This window comes from Caloenas nicobarica, chromosome 5 (assembly GCF_036013445.1).
Source record: "Caloenas nicobarica isolate bCalNic1 chromosome 5, bCalNic1.hap1, whole genome shotgun sequence".
In the NCBI taxonomy this organism is placed as follows: domain Eukaryota; kingdom Metazoa; phylum Chordata; class Aves; order Columbiformes; family Columbidae; genus Caloenas; species Caloenas nicobarica.
Window position 1 is genome coordinate 67,116,933 of NC_088249.1, and position 12,996 is coordinate 67,129,928.

Here is a 12,996-nt window from a genome sequence, read left to right on the forward strand (position 1 = left end):
GCCGCCGGAAGGAGCCGCGCGGGCGCCGCTCTAGGCGGCTTGGAGGACCCGGAGGAGCAGACGAGAGGGCAGGTGGGGATGGGGAGTGCTCCGGAGGTCCGTGCTTTGGGGGGGGTCCCCACTTAGGGGTGCACCCCCTGGTCCTCCCCAAACCTCAGGGGATCCTTGCTGGGGAGGGGATGCTCCCACCCCGTATCCCCCTACTTGGGAGGTGCAGACCCCCTACTCCTTCCACCGCACCCCGGGAAGGGGGGTGCACCCCCCGGCCCCCCCCCACACCCCACAATACGGGGTCCCCTCTGGGGAGGGGGTGCATCCACCCAGGTCCCACGCTGACAGGTGGAGTGCATCCACCCTGGTCCCCTCCACATCCCAAAAAGGGGGTCCCTGATGGGGGGGTGTCCCCCCTTTCCCTCTGCCCCAGGAGGGGGTCCCTGCTTTTCGGGCTGCTCCCATCCTGGTCCCCCCACCCCAGGATGGGGTCCTTGCTCAGGGGGATTCTTCCATCTTGGTCACCCTCCCCCCGAGGGAGTCCCGGCTGTGGGGTTTGTCCACCCCCCCCAACCCCTTTTGGGGGTGACAGTGAGCCCAGCCCCCCCTCTCTGATCACGCACCCCGTATCCCGCCCCACCCCACGCTGTCCCGTGCCAGGCCACGCTGTCCCCACGGGATGCCCCAGTGGGACACCGGCCTGTCCCTGCCCATGGCGAACCTTGTCCCCCCCTTCATGGCGAACCTTGTCCCCCCCCAGCCCCCTCCGCTCCCGACAGACTTCGGACTCGGTGCCCAGGGCTGGCATCCTCCGCTGTCCCCACCGTGTCACCCACATGGAGGTGAGACAGGGCGGCGGGGACCCCCCTGCTGCCCCCCAACCCGTTCTGGGATCGGGGTGCCACCCCTTCCCCCCCGCCACCGCCACCCCCCTGTGCCACCAGGTCCCCAAGAAGCTGGTGAACTCGGCGGCGGGCTGTGCGGATGACGCGCTGGCGGGGCTGGTGGCCTGTCACCCCGGGCTGCGGCTGCTGCGGGGACACCGCGTGGTCCTTCGCGCCGACTTGGCTGCCATCCGGGGACGGGTGGCCCTGATCTCCGGGGGGGGCTCTGGCCACGAGCCCGCCCACGCAGGTGAGCCCCCCGTCACCGCCACCATGTGCCGGTGGCCCCCAGCAGGTCCCTGAGTCCCCGTGTCCCCTCCGCAGGGTACATCGGGAAGGGGATGCTGACCGGCGTGGTGGCCGGTGCCGTCTTCACCTCTCCGGCCGTGGGCAGCATCCTGGCGGCCATCCGGGCAGTGACGCAGGCTGGCGCAGGTAGGGTGACATGGGGGGGGACAGGGGCTTCACCTCCCGCCACGGCTTCACCCCTTGATGTGGCTTCGCCCCTTGACACGGTGTCACCCCCTCCCCGCTGTCCCTGTCCCGCAGCCGGGACGCTGCTGCTGGTGAAGAACTACACCGGGGACCGGCTGAACTTCGGGCTGGCGCTGGAGCGGGCACGGGCTGGGGGGGCCGACGTGCGCATGCTGGTGGTGGGGGACGACAGCGCCTTCACCGCCCCCAAAAAAGCCGGGCGCCGGGGCCTGTGCGGCACTGTCCTCCTGCACAAGGTCTGTGGGTGCCCGGGGGAGGGTGGGATTTTGGGGAGGGACGGTCCCCTCATCACCCAGCGCTGTCCCGTGGCAGGTGGCAGGGGCCATGGCCGAGGCGGGGGCCACCTTGGATGAGATCGTGGAGAAGGCGTCGGCGGCCGCCAAAGCCATGGGTACGTGTGTGGGACCCCGGGGGTGCTGTGCCGTGTCCCCCCCATCCCTCACATCCTCGGCACAAATCAGAGCCCCCCCCGCAGCCCCAAATCCCACCGGTTTCACCCCATGTTCCCTCCCCGCACAGGTACCCTGGGGCTCAGCCTGTCCCCGTGCAGCGTCCCCGGGTCCAAGCCGACCTTCCACCTGGCTGAAGATGAGATGGAGCTGGGGCTCGGTGAGGAGCTGCACCCCCCTCCCATGTCCCCCCATGTCCCCAGTGGGGGCTGAGTGTCCCCTGTGCCCCGCGGGGCAGCGGGGTGACACCTCCCATCTCCGCAGGGATCCACGGCGAGGCCGGCGTGCGCAGGATGAAGGTGAGTGGGGGTTCATCGCCCACCCCCCAGCTCCCCGGGCCCCCCCACTCTGCCCTCACACCCCCCTCGGCCCCCCCAGGTGCTGCCGGCGGACGAGGCAGTGGAGACGATGCTTGCGCACATGACGGACCCCTCCAATGCCTCCCACCTGCCCCTACGCCCCGGTGAGCCCCAAAACCCTCTGTGACCCCCCAGGCAGGGATCTCATCCCACTCCTGAGCCCTGGTGCCCGCCGGGGGGTGTCTCACCCTGTTCCCCCCTGGCAGGAGCCTCGGTGGTGCTGGTGGTGAACAACCTGGGCGGTTTGTCCTGCCTGGAGCTCAACATCGTGGCTGGTGCGGCCGTGCGGCACCTGGGTGAGTGTTTGGGGGGATTTTTGGGGCACATTTCCCTGGGTTTGGCCCTTCTGCTCCTGGGGACCCCCTCACCTCACTGACAGATCCCCCCCGTGCCCACAGAGAGCCGAGGCGTCCGCATCGCCCGGGCTTTGGTGGGTTCATTCATGACGGCACTGGAGATGGCTGGAGTCTCCCTCACCCTCATGCTGGTGGATGAAGAGCTCGTGGGGCTGATCGGTGAGTGGGGACGGGGGCGCAGGAGGGTCCCCAGCTCCTGGGACAGCCAGGACATGCCTGTCACCTCCTGCCACTCCAGACGCCCCCACCACAGCCGTGGCTTGGCCCAACCTGGCCACGGCGCCAGCGACGAGCCAGAGACCGGAGATACCAGCACCGACGGAGGAACAAGGGACTGCACAGCATGAGGCCAGCACAGGTACCGGTGTCCCCGGGGTGCTGGAGTCCCCCGGGGGGCTGTCACCTCCCTGTGCCTCAGTTTCCCTGTCCTGCAGGGCCTGGCACAGCGCGGGTGCAGCGGGTGCTGGAGCGGGTGTGCAAGACCCTGCTCGAGATGCAGGACAAGCTGAACGAGCTGGACCGGGCGGCGGGGGACGGGGACTGCGGCCACACACACGCCCGGGCTGCCCAAGGTGGGGGCTGGCACCGTGCGGTGACGTGGGATAGGGACTGGGGGGGACAGGGGACACGAGCCACCCCCTCCCGGGAGCCGGGTCCTCCCTGGGATGTCCTTTCTTGGGGAGCGGGGTACCCCAGGTTGTTCTTTCCAACGGGGTGCAGGATCTGACCCTTCCTGGTGGTCAGGGTTCCCCCCAGCCATCCCTTCCTGGGGGACAGAGTCCTCCCGAGTTGTCCCTTCCCAGGGGACAGGGTCCCCTCAGCTGTCCCTTCCTAGAGGACCCCTAGCCGCCCCTTCCTGGAGAACAAGGTCCCCTCAGCTGTCCCTTCTTAGGGGACAGGGGACTCCCAGCCATCCTTTCCTAGGGAACAGGGTCCCCATACCAAAGCCACAGTCCTGACGCGTCTGTGTCCAGCGGCAGCTGCCCCAAAGCATTGGGGGTGCATCCCTGCTTGTCCCCAAGGGACAGGGGACTCCTGGGACAATTTGGCGTCCCCAGCCCGTTCCCGCCTCTGTCCCTGCAGCCATCCAGGAGTGGGTGCACACTGGGTCCCCCCCGGCAGCCCCGGCTCCACTGCTCTCCGCCCTGGCTGACCTGCTGCTGGAGAAGATGGGGGGCTCCTCTGGCGTGGTGAGCACAGGGACGGGGGGTGTGGGGCTGCCTCGTCACCCTCTGGGACCCCCACTGTGCCACCACCGTGGGCAGTGACGAAGGATGGTGTCCTGGCAGCTCTATGGGCTGTTCCTGACAGCGGCCGCCCGGTCCCTGCTCAACCACGATGACCTCCCAGCGTGGGCTGACGCCATGGACGCCGGTGTCGAGGCCATGCAGCGGTGAGTGCCGTGTGACCCCTCCGTCCCCTCCGCAGGACCTCCTGGGACCCCTGTCCCCTCCCCAGGACCCCTATCCCCTCCACATCACCCTGACACCCCTCGCACAGGTACGGCGGAGCCGCACCAGGGGACAGGACAATGGTGAGTGTTGGGGACACAGGGCAGAGCTTGGGGGGCTGGCAGTGTCACCGCATCCCCAATTCTCAGCTGCTGTCCCCAATTTCTCCCAGCTGGACCCGCTGTGGGCTGTGGCGCAGGCTCTGGGCGCCCTGCGCAGCCCCGGTGCTGAACTCCTGCCGGTGCTGGCGGCCGCCGTGCAGGTAACGGGGCAGGGGGGAGCCAGGGAAATGCGGGGGGGACAATCACCAACAGCCTGATTTTGTCCCCTGCAGAGCGGGGAGGCAGCAGCTGAAGCCACCAAGGAGATGGAGGCCGGGGCGGGCAGAGCCAGCTACATCGGCTCAGCGCGGCTGCTGCAGCCTGACCCAGGGGCCGTGGCAGTGGCGGCCGTGCTGCAGGCCGTGCTGGAGGGGCTGCAGGGGTGACAAGCCATCTGTCACCCCCCTGTGGCTCCAGTGTACCCCCAATAAACCTCTGTGGTCCCCTGAGCTACCCCAGAGCATCTGTCAACGCGCGAGGGATGGGGCGATGTGGATATTGGCTGGCGGGGATGGAAATGGTTCACCCAGGATGTCCCCAGTTTGCCCAGGACGTGTCCCCAGGTGCAGGGGACAGGAGCAGAGATCCAGCTGATCCTGTGCTCTGGCGTGAGGAAGAGGAAGGAAGCGGCTGGGGCAGCCACGAGCTCTCCCCAGCGGGTGCTGGGAGAGGAAACCGCAGGGCTCACATGTCCCCAGGCACGGGGCTGGGATGTGACGCTGGGAAAGGGACAACAGGGGACATGGCAGAGCTGTCCCCACAGCACAGGGGGGCCCTGAGCAGGGACAAGGGCCTGGGGGGAGCACAGGACCAGCTGGCGGGGACAGGCCCGTGGGCACCGGGACCTGCTCCTGGGCACCCACCGCTCCCACCACAGCTCCTGGCGTCCCCTTTGTCCCCAAGGACACGGGCACAGGGACGCTGCAGAAGCCATCAATTTATTACATGTCCATAAGGGCCCCGGGAAGCTGCCACTGCCCTGAGATGGTCCCAGTGAGGGGGACAGCAGCGCTGACAGGCACAGGGACGCTCCTTGGGTGGCTTCTGACCCAGCGAGGCTGTGACAGCTCCAGGGCAGCCAGTTTGGCACCCGCTGAGGTCCAGGCACTGAAAACCAGCCGGACCCGGCAGGAACAGGCAAGCGAGGGCCCGAGGATGCGGGCAGGAGCATCGCGCTGCGGCTGCCCGCATCCTCCAGCAGGCAGGGGGCCAAAACAAGCCCAAGAAGAGGCAAAAAAAAGTCCTCACCGCAGCGCCCAGCGGCGTCCTCAGGTGTCAGCGCTCAGCGGTGAGCAGCGGCTGGGGGAGAGGGGTGGTGACCCCGCTGCCTGTGCCCCCTCCTCAGCCCCCCCTTCCCTCCCCACCTCAGGGCTGTGGCGGGGGGCAGGACCCCCAGTTTGGCTCCCCAAACATCCCGTGAACCCCGAGAGCTGAACCGGTACCTGGTGAGAGTCCGAGGAGTCGGCGTCGGGGCGTTTCCAGCTGGGCCGGGCCAGGGCGCCCAGCACCAGCACCCCGAAAAGGAGGATGAGGAGCCCCAGTGTGTTGGCAAACACAGCCTCGGCTGGCAGGAGCTTGTACTCTGCCGTCCCATTCTTCCTGGGGAGAAAAAAGGGACCGAGAGCTTTCCTGGAGGTGCCAAACCTCCCCCTAAGCCCTCACACCCCCACACCTGAGCAGGGAATCGCTCACTTCCCTGCGCTCAGTTTCACTCGACGCCACTTCTGCCATTGAGAAACGCCGCCCAGCCCCAACCCTAAACCCGCCGCGATGCTCACAGGCTGAAAAAGAGCTTCTCGTTGATCCCCGACACACACGAGGCCACTGACAGCATGAGGACGGTGGCACCAAAGAAAACGTGGATGGGTTTGTAGAAGGCGCGGAGCCAGGTGGGAGCCCAGGGCAGCAGGAAGGTGCTGAAACCGGCCACCCACTGTGGAAAGAGGGGGTGAGGGCGAGGGAAAAGGGACAAGGAAAAGGGGGGTCTGGGGCAGCACCCACCTGGCAGGAGAAGAGCAGCACAGTGACCAGCCCCAGCCAGCTGTGCAGCGAGTACATGTTTGGCGTCCCGTGGGCATTGTGGAAGCGAAAAACAGCCGCCAGCCCCAGCACGGCCAGGACGAACGCAGCCAGGGCCAGCGCACTGTGCACAACCTTCCAGGGGAGCTTGGGGCCACGCCGGGCGGGGGGCAGGCGGTAAATCAGGGCGGCTGCGGGGCGAGAGGGTCAGGGCAGAGCCGCGCCAGGGCCGCACCGCGCCGCGCACCGCCCTCACCTGCGCCGTATAGCACCACCATGCCCGTCACCATCAGCACCGGGTGCCAGTTGAACGTGCGGGCGCTGCCGTCCAGGGAGAAGCCGCCGCGCCAGTGCTGGCACCAGGTGCCCACGAAGGCGATGCAGAGCAAGCCCAGGCCGCCCAGGAAAACGCAGGAGGGAAGGAAAGGCAGATCCAGCATCTCCACAACAGGACGGTGGCACCTGGGGGGGGAATAAAATGCGCGGTGAGGCTCCAACAGGGCTCTCGCTGCGTGCAGACACCCCTGGGGAGGAGCCAGACTGAAAGGGGAACCGGTACCCCGAGCGGGGGCGGCTCTTTTTCCATCTCACCAACACCCGCAAACCTGCACCCCAGCCCCTTTCACCTCCCCGCTGGCACCCACACTCCCTCTCAACCTCCCCTGGCACTTTGTACACCCCCAGCCCAGGGCTCACCCTAGTGGGGTGCGAGGAAGCCCCCCCATACCTCCCAAACCCGGATCCTGGCAGCCCCAGCACCCCCGCTCCCTCCTGCACCAGCCCTCACCCCACCAGGACTTTGGGGGACGCGCTGGCAGCAGCCCCCCAACCCCTGTGTAAGTGCCTGGTAGGAGTGAGGCTCTGCTTGCTTGACTAGTGATTTGCATCTGTCTCCAGAAAGAGATATTTATGTTTCCCCGGGGCGGGGGACGGCCCCGTCCCCCCCCAGATCAGTCACCCCATGGGACCATGAGGCAGGAGGTGGGTGGGACATGGCCGTGGCCCAGCACACAGGTCACGAGCTCAACCACCCACTCACTCCGAGGCCTCATAGCACTCATCACAGTGGTGAGTGGCATCACAGCTCCCCTGGGCCCAGGGACTTGTGACCAGCCCCACAGCTTCCCCAAATCCTGGGCCCCATGGTTCCCCTGGGCCTGACCCTACAGCTCCCCTGGGCCTGGGGACTTGGGGTCTGGCCCCACAGCTCCCCCAAATCCTGGGCCACATGGCTCCCTAAGTCTGGGGACGCAGGGCCTGGCCCTATAGGCTCCCCCACGGCCAGGGCCACACGGCTCTCCTGAGTCCAGGGACTTGGGGTCTGGCCCCACAGATTCCTCAGGCCCAGCCCCACAGCCCCCCTGGGCCTGGGCACTTGGGGCCTGGCCCCACAGCTCCCCCAAATCCTGGGCCCCACGGCTCTGGAGACAATGGGCCCAGCCCCACAATTCCCCCACAGCTGGGGCCCCACAGCTCCCCTAGGCCTGGGAATGTGGGGCCTGGCCCCACGGCTCCCCAAATCCTGGGCCTCACAGCTCCCCTGGGCCCAGGGACATGGGGCCTGGCCCCACAGCTCACTGAGGCCCGGCCCTACGGCACCCCTGGGCCTGGGGACACGGGGCCCGGCCCCGAGGCTGCCCCGAAGCCGGAACACAGGGACCGGCGGCTCCTCCCGGCGCCGGGAACACGGAGCCGGTCCCGTACCTCAGCCCCGCCGCCCCCTCGGGCGCCTCCATGTTGGACGGCGCCGCTCTGGCCGCTCGCCTCGGTGGTGGCTCCCGCCCAAGGCCACAGGGCGAACCAGCGAGAGGAGAGGCCAGAGCGGCTCCGCGCGCGGTTCCTCCCAAGCTCCGCGCTTCCTTCCCCGCCTCGGTGGCTGCGCCGTTGCCGTGGAGACGGAAGATGGCGGCCGCAGGTCAGTGCTGGGCCCGGCCCGGGGTGCGGAGCGGGGACCCCACCGGCACCCACCGCCCCGGGCACTGCCTGTGCACCGCGGGGGCGGGCGGCACGGCGGCCTCCCGGGGCGGTGGCTCTGGGTGAGCCCCGGTGGCCCCGCGGCCTCTGAGGGACCGGGGAGCGGGGACGAGAAGGGGGGACCGGGGGATGCGGGGGGACACAGGGGGGACCTGGGGATGGCGAGGTGGCTGTGTGAAGGCAGGGGGTGGCATTGTCAGCCCTTTTCCCCTATTTCCAGCCCTGTGCTCCCTCGCAGAGGAGGCAACCCCAGCACAGGCCTCTCCCGCCGGGACACGGGGATCCCCTGTTTTCCCGGGCCCATCAGCACCTCACCTCCGTCCGTGTCCTGTCCCTCCTTCCCCAGTGCTCTAGCGCCGCTGTCCCCGGGCCATGCGGCTCCTCGCGTGTCCCTCCCAGTGTCCCCGTCCCCTCCCTGCCCAGGCGGGTGCACGGTGCTGGGGTGAGGAGGGTGACGCCGGGTCACGATGTGTCCAAACCTGTCCCCATAGCGTGGCCAGCTCAGCACTGCCCGCAGAGCCCTGGGCTTTGTCCAGAGCTCTGAGTCTCGCACGTCTCCCTCATCCCCAAATTTCACAGAATCATAGAATTATTTCAGTTGGAAGAGACCCTCAGGATCTTTGAGTCCAACCATAACCTAACTCTAGCACTAAACCATGTCCCTAAGAACCTCGTCTAAACGCCTTTTAAACCCCTCCAGGAATGGTGACTCCACCACTTCCCTGGGCAGCCTGTTCCAGTGCCTGACAGCCCTTTCTGGGAAGAATTTTTTCCTAATATCCCACCACATCTGTTCCTTGAGATCAGGGTGACTCTGAGGCTGGAAGGCGGGAGGGGGAAACTGAACGTGAGGGTGGTGAGAAGAGAGGGGAGATGGTTTATTCATGAGTGCTGCTCTGCAGCTGCTGCTGCTTTGACCCAACTTTGAGGAGATTTGTGAGGTGCAGGGAGTGCATTTCCCCCACCAAAATAAACCTCTGCCCCCCTGCAGGTCCTGGCTGAGCCCCTCAGCTCTGCACCATGAGCCGGCTCTGCCCTTGGGGATGCCGGGGCTGAGAGCTCCAACCCCCGGGGAAAGAAGATGCTCCAGACCAGCAACTACAGCTTGGTGCTGTTCCTGCAGTTCCTTCTGCTTTTCTATGACCTTTTCGTGAACTCCTTCTCGGAGCTGCTCCGCACGGCCCCTGCCGTCCAGCTCGTCCTCTTCATGTGAGCACCGGGCAGGTGGGCAGCGCAGGAGGGCTGGCGGAAGGTCTCACCGCATCTCTCTCTCCTCCCGCAGCATCCAGGACATCGCCATCCTCTTCAATGTCATCATCATCTTCCTCATGTTCTTCAACACCTTCGTCTTCCAGGCTGGCTTGGTCAACCTTCTCTTCCACAAGTTCAAGGGGACCATCCTGCTGTCAGCGGCTTACCTGGCGCTCAGCATCGCCTTCCACGTCTGGGTGATGGTAGGGACAGACAGGGACAGTTTAGTGTCCCCCTATGACTCCCTGCACAAATACCAGGCTGGAAAGGAGCCGCCCCATCCCCAAAAATCCTCCTCTCCTCCCCAGGGAAGCCCAGCGGCTTCAGCTTGGTGCTGGCACAGGAGCCAGCACTGGGCTAATCCCTGCTTGGGGCCATGACAGCAGCTCCTGCTTTACCCGGGATTAATCCCCAGCAAACGCCAGCGGCTGGGGAGCCCCGTCCCCAGCACCGAGGGGCTCTCGGGGGTCTTGCCTCTGCCCAGGCAGCATTGTCCCCTTATCTCCTCCTAAATAAAGTCCTTTCTGTCCCCTGCCCTGGCCACCAGCCCCCACAGGAGCCACCCACACACTGTGCCCACCCCCGGACACCCTCCATGGGGCTCTAGGTGAGGGTCTGTCCCCCCACTACTGCTCCAGGGAATCACTTTGGGCTGGGGGGGCGGCCCCACCCCAGGGTTCTGGAGCAGGCAGTGGTGCCAGGGCTGCCCACACCGCGCGGGCAGAGGATTGCCAGGGATTTGCTGGGATCTGGAGTCTGAAGCTCAAATAGGTCCTGCTAAATCCCCTGAGCTGCTTAATCTTTGGGGGGTGGGCTGCTCCCCAAGTGGGTGCTGCCCCCAAAGTAATGCAGGGTTATTCCTGCCTCCCGTCTGTCTGTCCATCCGGCTCAGAACCTGCGCTGGCGGGACTCCAGCCGCTTCATCTGGACCGAAGGGCTGCAGACCCTGTTTGTTTTCCAGCGGCTGGGTAAGGACTCGTGGTTGCAGGGTCCCTGCTGGGCTCCTGCCCCTTTCGGGGAGCCCGGGGGGGTGCAGGTGGAGTCCCCCCTCACCTTGTCCCCCCTGCAGTGGCTGTGCTCTACTGTTACTTCTATAAGCGGACGGCGGTGCACCTGGGCGACCCCCTCTTCTACCAAGACTCGCTCTGGCTGCGCAAAGAATTTGCCCATTTCCGTGGCTGATGGCTCCGCTGGGGTTCTTGGGGACCCACCATCTGTCCCCTTGGCTCCCTGGCAACCCCCGCCGGCCCTCTGCGCCTCTGCGGTCCCTTTGGGGACGGCTCCAGCCCTGTCACCTTCCTCTCGGGGAGCACCGGTGCAGCTCATGCGGGTGCCATGGGTCGGTGGGAGGCTCACGTTGCGTCCCAGCTGTGCGGTGGGAGGTTCCATCCCAGTTCCACAGCATCTGTTGGTATTGGAGTGTTTTAGTAAAAAGTAAACAAATGAATTGGCCGCGTTTTGTAGTTTCTGTGTGCCCTGGCCCCCCCGGGGATTCCCTTCCTCCCAGGGATGGCAGCTGCCATCCCCACAGCCTTATCCCGCTCCCGGCAGCCACAGAACGGGGCTGTTCCCGCCTCGCAGCGTGGGACGTTCGGCCCAACGGAGGCAGAACCGGAGGGACGAACCGGGGTTCCCCCCCAGCCCCGTCTGCCGGACCCGGGACTCGAACCCGAGGCTCAGGGCCTGAGTCCTCCTGAACCATAGAGAGGACGGAGAGAGCGGCCGGGTCCTTTCCCGCCCAGCGGGGGCGGTTGCCGCCGTTGCGACCGTTGCCATGGAAATGGAAGATGGCGCCCAGGAGTGAGTGCGGGGCCGCGGCCAGAAGCGGGGCCAGGCCCGGGGGGCGAAGGGTGAACGGGCCCAGGACCGAGGGGAGCAACGAGACCAGGGCGGGCAGCGGGTTGTGGGGCGGGATCGGGGTTCCGCGGGGCGGGGGCCGGCCCGTGCCGCCCCCACCCACGGCCGCCGTGCCCCCCGCAGGCCGCCAGCGCTCCTCGGCACCGCTGCAGGTCCTGCTATTCCTCAACGGCTGGTACAGCGCGACCTACTTCGTCCTAGAAACTTTAATCTTCATCTACAAGGGTGAGACCCCCACCCCAGATCCCTCCCGGCTGCCCCCAGCCTGGGCAGGCGCTGATGGCAGCGGCTCTGCCCACAGTGCTGCTGCTGCCATATCCCTTCACCAACCTGGTGCTGGACGTGGCGCTGCTCCTGCTCTACCTCGGCACCGAGGCCACGCGCATCTTCTTCGGTAAGTCTTGGGGACAGCGGGGCTGGGGCAGCGTCCCCCGGGGTGACACCGGTGCTGGAGCAAGTTGAGAGATGGGAACGGAGCTGGGGAAGGGGCTGGAGCCCAAGTGTGATGGGAGTGGCTGAGGGAGCTGGGGGTTCAGCTGGAGAACAGGAGCTGAGGGGTGACCTTCTGATCTCTGAACTGCCTGAAAGGAGCTTGGAGCCAGGGGGGGGGTCGGGCTCTGCTCCCCAGGAACAAGCGCCAGGACCAGAGGAAACGGCCTCAAGTTGCGCCAGGGGAGGTTGAGGTTGGATCTGGGGACCAATTTCTTCCCCAAAGGGCTGTGGGGCATTGGAACAGGCTGCCCAGGGCAGTGCTGGAGTCACCATCCCTGGAGGGGTTGGACAGACGGAGATGAGGTTCTCAGGGACATGGGGCAGTGCCAGGGGTGGGGGAACAGTTGGACTCAATGTTCTCAAGGGTTTCTACCACCCAAAACAATTCTGTGATTCTATGACATCAGACTCCAGAACCCTCCCAGGAACTGCTGGGACGCCAACAGTGCCATTTACCATGTCCCCCTCACTGCAGAGTCCCCTGTGGGCGTCACCCCCTCCATAACCACTCACCCCACAGGCTCCAAGGGCAACCTGTGCCAGCGCAAGGTGCTGCTCTCCATCAGCCTGGCCCTGACCGGGCCCGCGGCCGTGATGGCCACATATTACCTGCTGCTGCAGACCTACGCCCTGCGCCTGGAAGCCATCCTCAGCACCATCCTCCTTCTCTTCTACGCCGCAGAGGTACTGCTGGGCGTCCTGGCGCTGCTCTCTTTCTCCAGGTACCGCCAGCCCTTTGCGCGCGGAGGAACCGATGTGCTGAACTCTGAGGTTTGGCGCTGACACGTCTCCTTTCTTTCCTTCTTGGCAGCGTGGATTCGTACTGAGGCCTCGCGCCATGCCAAAGGATCGGGTGCAGGGAGCCGGCAGCTCCGTTTCCAGCTCCAGTGCCCGCAGGCAGCGCTGGGCAGTTCTCCCCACTGCCCGTGCCCATGAGTGACCTGCCGGGTGGCACCAACCCCGGACTCACCCCCCGGGGCTTGTGACACGCGGCTCAGTTCGAGGTATGGGGAATTGTTATTATTTTTTGTTTTTCTACTGCCTTCTCAGAATAAGTCACTATTTTCCAATAAATATTTATTTTTACCTGCTGCTTGGGCATGTGGGTTCTCCCAGTGAGCTTCCAGCACTGTGGCCCTGAGCCGGCTTGGGGGGCCCCTCAAAAGTGTCACAAGATGGTGACAACTGGGGACAGGGCACAGCAACACTAACAGTCCCCAAGCGCCACTCATCCCTCCCACACAGTTGCCCTAAAATGCTCCCAACCCCATTTATTACCTAAAAAAAAAAAAAAAAATCATAGGGAAGAAACGCAAC

The 12,996-nt window shown here is 66.0% G+C and overlaps 4 protein-coding genes across 4 annotated transcripts; 3 read left to right on the forward strand and 1 right to left on the reverse strand.

The window, feature by feature from the left end:
• Nucleotides 1-5: 5 nt before the first annotated feature.
• On the forward strand, nt 6-4,526 carry TKFC (triokinase and FMN cyclase). Its single transcript, XM_065636229.1, has 18 exons — nt 6-72; nt 752-833; nt 936-1,125; nt 1,200-1,310; nt 1,425-1,606; nt 1,683-1,761; nt 1,890-1,979; nt 2,084-2,118; nt 2,198-2,282; nt 2,385-2,474; nt 2,577-2,693; nt 2,773-2,892; nt 2,969-3,106; nt 3,618-3,724; nt 3,824-3,927; nt 4,035-4,068; nt 4,158-4,247; nt 4,320-4,526. Exons 2-18 carry the CDS (start codon nt 828-830, stop codon nt 4,470-4,472), a joined length of 1,731 nt encoding a protein of 576 aa, XP_065492301.1. The 5' UTR covers nt 6-72; nt 752-827; the 3' UTR covers nt 4,473-4,526.
• Nucleotides 4,527-5,019: 493 nt separating this feature from the next.
• LOC135989422 (lysosomal membrane ascorbate-dependent ferrireductase CYB561A3) lies at nt 5,020-7,881 on the reverse strand. Its single transcript, XM_065636243.1, has 6 exons — nt 7,810-7,881; nt 6,362-6,567; nt 6,088-6,296; nt 5,865-6,019; nt 5,529-5,685; nt 5,020-5,385 (listed from the first exon to the last, which is right to left on the reverse strand). The coding sequence occupies exons 1-6, from the start codon at nt 7,839-7,841 to the stop codon at nt 5,362-5,364; spliced, it is 783 nt and encodes a 260-aa protein (XP_065492315.1). The 5' UTR covers nt 7,842-7,881; the 3' UTR covers nt 5,020-5,361.
• A 45-nt stretch (nt 7,882-7,926) lies between these two features.
• TMEM138 (transmembrane protein 138) lies at nt 7,927-10,771 on the forward strand. Its single transcript, XM_065636250.1, has 5 exons — nt 7,927-8,020; nt 9,071-9,288; nt 9,362-9,533; nt 10,223-10,298; nt 10,400-10,771. The coding sequence occupies exons 2-5, from the start codon at nt 9,161-9,163 to the stop codon at nt 10,510-10,512; spliced, it is 489 nt and encodes a 162-aa protein (XP_065492322.1). The 5' UTR covers nt 7,927-8,020; nt 9,071-9,160; the 3' UTR covers nt 10,513-10,771.
• Nucleotides 10,772-11,097: 326 nt separating this feature from the next.
• TMEM216 (transmembrane protein 216) lies at nt 11,098-12,715 on the forward strand. Its single transcript, XM_065636251.1, has 5 exons — nt 11,098-11,130; nt 11,311-11,412; nt 11,489-11,581; nt 12,200-12,401; nt 12,491-12,715. Exons 1-5 carry the CDS (start codon nt 11,118-11,120, stop codon nt 12,504-12,506), a joined length of 426 nt encoding a protein of 141 aa, XP_065492323.1. The 5' UTR covers nt 11,098-11,117; the 3' UTR covers nt 12,507-12,715.
• Nucleotides 12,716-12,996: the final 281 nt, after the last annotated feature.

Coding starts and splice junctions, on each gene's coding strand:
- TMEM138 (XM_065636250.1), top strand. CDS start 9,161: ATGCTCCAGACCAGCAACTACAGCTTGGTGCTGTTCCTGCAGTTCCTT. Junction 9,534..10,222: donor CCTTCCACGTCTGGGTGATG/GTAGGGACAGAC, acceptor CATCCGGCTCAG/AACCTGCGCTGGCGGGACTC. Junction 10,299..10,399: donor GTTTGTTTTCCAGCGGCTGG/GTAAGGACTCGT, acceptor TCCCCCCTGCAG/TGGCTGTGCTCTACTGTTAC.
- LOC135989422 (XM_065636243.1), bottom strand. CDS start 7,841: ATGGAGGCGCCCGAGGGGGCGGCGGGGCTGAG. Junction 6,568..7,809: donor GAGGGGGCGGCGGGGCTGAG/GTACGGGACCGG, acceptor TTCCCCCCCCAG/GTGCCACCGTCCTGTTGTGG. Junction 5,686..5,864: donor GAGAAGCTCTTTTTCAGCCT/GTGAGCATCGCG, acceptor TTTTCTCCCCAG/GAAGAATGGGACGGCAGAGT.
- TKFC (XM_065636229.1), top strand. Junction 1,311..1,424: donor AGTGACGCAGGCTGGCGCAG/GTAGGGTGACAT, acceptor CCTGTCCCGCAG/CCGGGACGCTGCTGCTGGTG. Junction 1,762..1,889: donor GGCGGCCGCCAAAGCCATGG/GTACGTGTGTGG, acceptor CTCCCCGCACAG/GTACCCTGGGGCTCAGCCTG.
- TMEM216 (XM_065636251.1), top strand. Junction 11,413..11,488: donor TTTAATCTTCATCTACAAGG/GTGAGACCCCCA, acceptor CTCTGCCCACAG/TGCTGCTGCTGCCATATCCC. Junction 11,582..12,199: donor GGCCACGCGCATCTTCTTCG/GTAAGTCTTGGG, acceptor CTCACCCCACAG/GCTCCAAGGGCAACCTGTGC.